General features: G+C 50.7%; 1 protein-coding gene across 1 annotated transcript; it reads left to right on the forward strand.

The window, feature by feature from the left end:
* Window positions 1-2,317: 2,317 nt before the first annotated feature.
* On the forward strand, window positions 2,318-6,501 carry Rasl11b (RAS like family 11 member B). Its single transcript, XM_021163655.1, has 4 exons — window positions 2,318-2,606; window positions 3,145-3,201; window positions 4,287-4,363; window positions 5,123-6,501. Exons 1-4 carry the CDS (start codon window positions 2,468-2,470, stop codon window positions 5,591-5,593), a joined length of 744 nt encoding a protein of 247 aa, XP_021019314.1. The 5' UTR covers window positions 2,318-2,467; the 3' UTR covers window positions 5,594-6,501.
* The last annotated feature ends 550 nt before the right edge of the window (window positions 6,502-7,051 follow it).

Genomic DNA, 7,051 nt, shown 5'->3' on the forward strand with positions numbered 1-7,051 from the left:
TATATGATCATTTTCTCGATAACCTTAGGTGTAAAAAGTGAAATTTCTTTCCTATAGTCTGGAATAAAATAGATAATCATGTCTCCTGTCCTGATCTGCCCTCTAATTTGGTCTCTTTTTTTTTTCTTATAAATTTGGGTTTCCAAAAAGTGATAACTAAGTGTTATCATCTGAGGTTAACCAGATGCAGGTAGGGGCTACTGGGTAGATGGTTTTAAAGTAACACCGTTCCTTTTCTCATTTCCCTCCTCCTCCTCCTCCTCCTCCTCCTCCTCTCTCTCTCTCTCCCTCTCTCTCTCTCATTCCCCCTCTCTCTCTCCCCCTCTCCCTCTCTCTCTCACCCCCCCTCTCTCTTCCTCTCTCTCTCTCTCCCTTCCTTCCTCCTCTACCTCTCTCTGTGTTTTAAGTACAGCCAGTTCATTTTGACTGAAAGTAAGTATACTCTATTCAGCCTTCATGATGCAGACAGAAAAATCACTGGTCTGGTTAGTCCCATGGTAACGAAAATGAAACACCAGAAGCTAAAGTGATTCAAAGCAAAATTCCCTTTGAGAATCTTTATCAGGTCTGTGTGTGCAAAAAGCAGCCGAACAAATGTTGTAGACTACGTAATTATTTCCCATGTAAACACTAGAGAATTGCAGGCTAGAGGGCCGGGGGCTGAAAGGTGCACCGTACCTTAATTATAGCCTTGCTAAGTTTGATTTTATAGACTGGCAAAACTCAAGTTTGATTTAAACCACACAGAAAGACATGATGCAAATTGGCCATGCCCTTTGTCCCAGACTCAGACGTCTGATCTTGCTTCAGTCCAGTGTTTTCCCTAGAAGGCAGCCTTTTACTACGGTGACTGCTCAGCCTGTTTGCCACCCCACCCCCTCCATTCTGCTGTTCATCCTGGAAGACTTAACCAGGCAAGTCTACATAATCTTCCTAGTTCCTCTCCGATTTCTTCACCCCTTCAAACTGTTACTAGATACAGGGTTTGTCACGGTCTGACCAGAGTAGGATGGTAAATTCTCTTTATTACCTGGTGAACGAAGTCCAGAATGGAAGGTGATTAAACAAGACGCGGTGTGTCGAGCCTGGAGTCAGCTTCTTTTGCTTTTCTACCTTCAATAAAGGTGTACAAAATGTCACAGGCTTTGCTTTAAGGCACCAAGATAAAAGGCCCTGAGGGTTGTAAGGGTGTGCCCGTGGCGATAGGTAAAGTAGGTTGCTGAAGTTGGGATCTGGCCAGCAGTTGTCTGTGATTTTCTCTGATGAGGACACCGGGGTACTTGGTATTTTTATGAGTGCTAGACTCCTCATCTTCCTTGGCGACAAGCCACTTTTAACTAACCCTTATGACTGGGCTAACCGTGGGGCCCCTCTGTCTCCTGGTGAGTCCAATCCACAGCTGCACTGACTTCTTGTCTTTTCACAGATCTGGGAGTTGGCGTGACTGGGTTAGCCATGCAAGCTTGTTCTAGTGACTTTTAGCTTGGCTTTGCCTCTCGGGGTGCAGCATCTGCTTTCCAGGTTGTGTGCCTTCTCCTGTGGGCTTGCACTGTTGGCAAGAACTAGAACAAAATAGGTATTTTGCCCCAAAGACAAACGCCACATTTTGGGTCAGGGAGGGGTGCCTTTGCTTAGGAATACAAGGATGGGGAAAATGTATAATCCAGGATAATACTTTGAATGTAGCCAAGTCAGTGCAATGATGTCAAGCGCACAAGCAGAGCACAGGGCAGGGCCAAACAGGGCAGTGACCTATGGGGCTCCCAGCAGGTTCCTTGGGGTCAGAAGTGGAGAAGCCAGTGGGATGTAGGCAGTGGTCAGAGAGGTTAGGGGACCTGGGACCCAATTCAGAGAATGCCTAGGGACTGACCTACGAGGCCCAGCGGCGAGGTTGGCAGACAAGGGTGGGTGCCTCTAAATCCACCGCGGATCTGAGATCCTGCGGACACGCCAGGTCTCCTATGAAGGTAAGGACAGATTCCCTCCACGTGGACCTGAGACCCAGCAGACACGGCCAGATCCCCCCACGCGGATCTGAGACCCCGTGACCCCGCAGGCACCGGTGCGGCCGCGTGCTAGCGCAGCGGGAGCCGGATGGGTCCCGCACGTTGCCACCCTCGCGCCGGCCGCCCTGTTTTCTTCGGATCTCACCGGGCCCGGCACTCGCTCTCGGCTCCTGTAGGGGCGCAGCCTGGTCGTGCAGGCCGTGGGCGGGGCCTCGAGCGGGGCGCTCGGGGATTGGCTGCTGGGATGGAGGCGGGGCCTGAGCCAGAGAAAACCCGCGCCCGGGCGGCTGCCATCCCAGCCGCGATCCGGAACCCCCGAGCCTCTTTTCTCGTCGCGCTTTCCCGTTCTTTCCAGTCTCTGCCCGCGCGCCCTCCGACCCGGTACCCTCCTCTCCTTGCAGCGCGAGCCGTCTCCTGTCCTGACTTTCCTCCCCGCTCCGTGCAGCCCGGCCGTAGCGGCGATGCGCCTCATCCAGAACATGTGTACCATCGCAGAGTACCCCGCCCCGGGCAGCACCGCTGCCGACTGCTGCCTAGGGGCTGCGGGCCGCCGGCTCGTTAAGATCGCCGTGGTAGGGGCCAGCGGCGTGGGCAAGACCGGTGAGTCCATGCGAGGAACCCGCTTGGTTGAGGGGCGGGACGTGGGAGACCCCCGCTCGGACTGGAGATGAGAGACGGTGGGCGTTGCAGTGGGATCCTCTGCCCCTTCATATCTCTGCTTTAACGAAGAGGGTCACTGGGGCCCAGCGCGGCCCGCCAACTTTCCGGCCAGAGTAGAACTTTGGGGCTTTGGGCTTTTGGCAGGATCTGGGGCGGAATGGGGAAGCTAGTGACTGTAACCCCTCCAGGAGTTCCGTAAGGTTAGGAAGAAGTTTGCCTGCTGGAAGGCTTAGGTGTGGCCCAACTGGGCTCCCCGGAGGGGCTGGGCCTCAAGACCCTTCCTGCTGGCAGAGCTGTAATTCACTCGGCTCCTACCTCCTCGTGTCTGGTAGAGGGTCATGGAGCTACAGGAAAGGAATTGCCCTCGGTGGCCGGCTGTGACTTTCTTTGGAAGAGCTGTTTTCTAGGTGGGGGTGGGGCGGAGACCTGTCTAACTTAGTGGGTTAACCATCAGTCTGTTTTCTTTTCTGAATTGCAGCTTTGGTGGTCCGATTCCTCACTAAACGATTCATCGGGGACTACGAACGAAATGCAGGTGAGGAAACGCACGGAGACCAACCCTGTTGGGATGGTCGCCCTCATTTCCCAGTACCTTCAAGGACACTTCCTTCAGAGTGACAGTGTTCAGCATCAAGATTCTGCTACTTCCAATTCTGCACGCCCCCTCCCCTCCCCCTCCCCCCAGCTGCCATCTGGCCTCATTCCATTCTTGGCGCATTCATCATTTTATCAAGTGCCCGAAAGTATTCCCTGTGGTATGTTTTAACTATAGGGACCCCAGTTGGAAGCACCGTTTGTACTCCAAGGCCTTGTCCTTTAAAACATGCCTGCAAAAGTCATAAAAAAAAAAAAAATACCCAACCAAACAAAAACCCCGGCTGCGAGCTCCTCCCCCACCCTCTCCCTCTGCTGGCTGCCTTTCAGGGGCGACCTTTGAAAGCGAAGGCCAAAGAAGAGTTGAAGCCTAAAGTTCTTTCCTTAACAAAGAAAAACAAGTAGCTGCTATGATTCTAGCAGGGGGAGAGCAAATTGCTTAACTAAGTAGACTGTATGGTTAAGCTAGTAGACTTGTATTAAGTACCAGTTGAAATGAGCCATATAAGCTGTCCCAAGATAAGACCTGGTGGCCTTGTGCTTCGACATAGAGCTGATCAGAATCGTGGCACATGTTCATGCTAAGAGGGATGCTAACTGTGCATTTACTAACCGTGTTTGCTTACGAAGCTATTTTATCCAGTGGGCAAAATATAACTGTTCAGAGAATGATAATATAAAACAAAAACAGAAGCCCTGCGTATACTGAGCCAGAAACTTTCCTCCGAGGAACTACTCTAAATATGGAAACTCAGTTAAAATTAGACCAGCAAGTTTCTAAAAACCCACAAACTTTGACCTACTTTTGATAAAATTTGATAATCTACTAGCAGGGGCTTAAGACTGCACGTGGCCTTTAAACAAGATCTGAATTAAGTGCATGAAATAGAAGTAAATCACATCTTTTTCTTTCTCTTGTGTGTATTGGTGCATTAAAAACAAACAAACAAACAAAAACCCAAACCATAATGTTTCCCGAGGCTGCACATGAAAGAGGAACACACTCTCCTTTCTCTGTCTTCATAGGTAATCTCTACACAAGACAAGTTCACATAGAAGGAGAAACGCTGGCTATTCAGGTCCAGGACACTCCGGGCATCCAGGTGAGACACGATGCTGATAGGGCCGAGCAGACACTGGCGGCTGAGGCACTGCTCACTTGTTTAAGTGTAAGGGACACGAGACGTGGGGAGTCAGGTCTAGAGGGTACTTGTGGTTTGACAGTTAAATTGTACCTGACCGCAGGTCAGTCAGCCTTGGTCAGTTTGGGGAGCTGGGAGAAGGAGGGGAGCCCCTCTTGTAGGAGGGGAATCACCGGAGCAGGGGGAACCAAACCAGCCCTTGGAATTGGCAGTACTTCCTTCCTTTGGTTTTTATTTATGTGCCTTTGGCATCAAAACCCAAATATTCAGGCCCAGTCTCCAACACCCGGAATCACTTTTATGTTGTGGAAAGTTTCTCTGTAGACAAAAGAGCTCTGCTAGGATTTTCCCCCCTTCCCCGTCCTGAACTGGGCAGTTATCCAGGTCTAAATGCTTCCAGCTCCTATCTTCCCCAGACTTACTGTCTAGCCAGTTAATTTCCCATTTTGTGCAACTACAAAGTCGCTCTGCGTGGAGTTCTCTGCAGGTCCATTTTCCACTTGAGTGTGGTGAGCTGCCCTGTTATTTATTCCCTCTGAGCAGCTGGATCAACATATTGTTAAGAAAGCCCAAGTGTGTGGGGAATAGAACTTGTTTACGACCCGTAACCCGCCATCCATCGCTATGAAGGGTTCTTTTGAATTGAGGGATGTGCTGTGGCCGGAGCTCTGTGCCGTGCCCACTGCTCGCTGCTCACCTTGCTCTCCCCCTTCTCCTCAGGTGCACGAGAACGGCTTGAGCTGCAGCGAGCAGTTGAATCGCTGCATTCGCTGGGCGGATGCCGTCGTCCTCGTGTTCTCCATCACGGACCACAAGAGCTACGAACTCATTAGCCAGCTCCACCAGCACGTGCAGCAGCTGCACCCGGGCACTCGGCTGCCTGTGGTGGTGGTGGCTAACAAAGCTGACCTCCTACACGTCAAGCAGGTGGACCCTCAGCTTGGCCTGCAACTGGCCGGCATGCTCGGCTGCTCCTTCTATGAAGTATCTGTCAGTGAAAATTACAACGACGTCTACAATGCTTTCCATGTCCTGTGCAAAGAAGTGAGCCCCAAGCAGCAGCCCAGCGGCACCCCCGAGAAACGCAGGACCTCCCTCATCCCCAGACCCAAGTCGCCCAACATGCAAGACCTGAAGAGGAGGTTTAAGCAGGCGCTCTCTGCCAAAGTGAGGACTGTCACGTCGGTCTGAGGCAGGACTCCTGGAGGGGGTTTGGTCTTCTGGGCAGAGGGCCCGAGGTTCTTCTTAGATGGGACCATGGCAGGCTGACAGCAGTTATGGTTCCAGAAAGAGCAGTGGCAGAGGGGCCTGAGGGGCCTTTTGGAATTCTGCAACAAAGGAAGTGAGGACAGAAGGACGGATGCGGGACTGATCTGCCAAGTCGTTTAAGTGGGGATGGGGCATGCTTTTGTTCCTCACTGTCTTCTAAGTGATGGTCAGGTGCACCAAAAACATGGATGTGGATTGGGGTGGGGAGGAGAACACAGAACATCATGGGCTTTCTCTCCCTCCCAATGAGAGGGTTTGCTTTTCTAAGAGACTCCAACGTGTTCTCTTTACAGGATACCTTTCTGACTTGAAGGATATCCAGGTTTCTTTAAGAACAAAGAGGGACTCTCCCCACCCCATAAAGGTCGAGTTTTAGACCAAAATATTCCGTGTACAGACACCCGTGAGCTGTGGTCTGTAGGAAGGTGCTTGGTCTCCTGACACAAGATGGGCACCGGGGTTGAGTAGCTGTGAAAAACTCAGCTGTGGGTTGCCCAACGTGACGATGTATAGTCGTGTGTGTTTTGTTTTGTTTTGTTTTGTTTTTCTTCTTTAAACTGTGGCATCAGGTACAGAAAAAAGTGTTAGTCAGTGGTGGTGTGGTTTGTGTAAATGACCCATGGCAATGACGTTGGGTTGCTTCCTGGGCCTGGCTGAGTCGTGGCTATGGGTGGCTGAGATACTGAGATGCTGTTTTCAAGAGTGACCAGATGCAGGGCTACCTGCCGAATCCCCTACACAGATGCACTTTAAGAAGCCGTTTAAGCTTTGGCTCAAACTGTAATTAATTTATTTTATGTACAATAAATCTCTCATTTGATAAGAGCAGACATCTGACTGGGTCTTTATTGAAATGTTTTCCTTCTGCCCTCCAGGACGCAGTTTTTAGAATCCTGTGTTTATTGAGCAAGTTGAGTCAGGGAACAGGCTGACATTATATCTCACAACACGTGATCAATGAGGTACATTTTATAATCCACATTTTACACAGTACAAAAAAATATCCTTGCAGAACAAACTCAATAACATGAAGTCTACAACCTGCAAACATTGTTGCTTGTAACCTGGCCTTTCTATTCCAGAGTTGTATGTCTCCATTTCTTCATGGTCTTCTGGGTGGACCTAAGGTAGCTGTCTGTGTGCACGTCACAGTAGAGCTGCTGTGGGTGTGACTGCTTCTCCACAGAAGCAGTGCTTCTTCATGTGTGGTGCACTTCGTGAAGCTTTTTGGGGCACGCTGTGTCCGCAGGCTACACTTTAGTCTCATAGTAAAAGCTTACAGCCATTGCAGCTATTCAGGGGCTGTTCCCATGACACGATTGTCACACACATGTGCCGCAGCTGGCAGGCCTCTCTTCTGCCACTGGAGCCTGCCTGCAA

This window comes from Mus caroli, chromosome 5, assembly GCF_900094665.2.
Source record: "Mus caroli chromosome 5, CAROLI_EIJ_v1.1, whole genome shotgun sequence".
Classification (NCBI taxonomy): Eukaryota; Metazoa; Chordata; class Mammalia; order Rodentia; family Muridae; genus Mus; species Mus caroli.

Bases quoted from the DNA above. Each gene is read 5' to 3' on its own strand.
- Rasl11b (XM_021163655.1), top strand. From the start codon at position 2,468: ATGCGCCTCATCCAGAACATGTGTACCATCGCAGAGTACCCCGCCCCG. The intron at 2,607-3,144 runs GTGAGTCCATGC...TCTGAATTGCAG, and splicing joins CAGCGGCGTGGGCAAGACCG to CTTTGGTGGTCCGATTCCTC. The intron at 4,364-5,122 runs GTGAGACACGAT...CCTTCTCCTCAG, and splicing joins AGGACACTCCGGGCATCCAG to GTGCACGAGAACGGCTTGAG.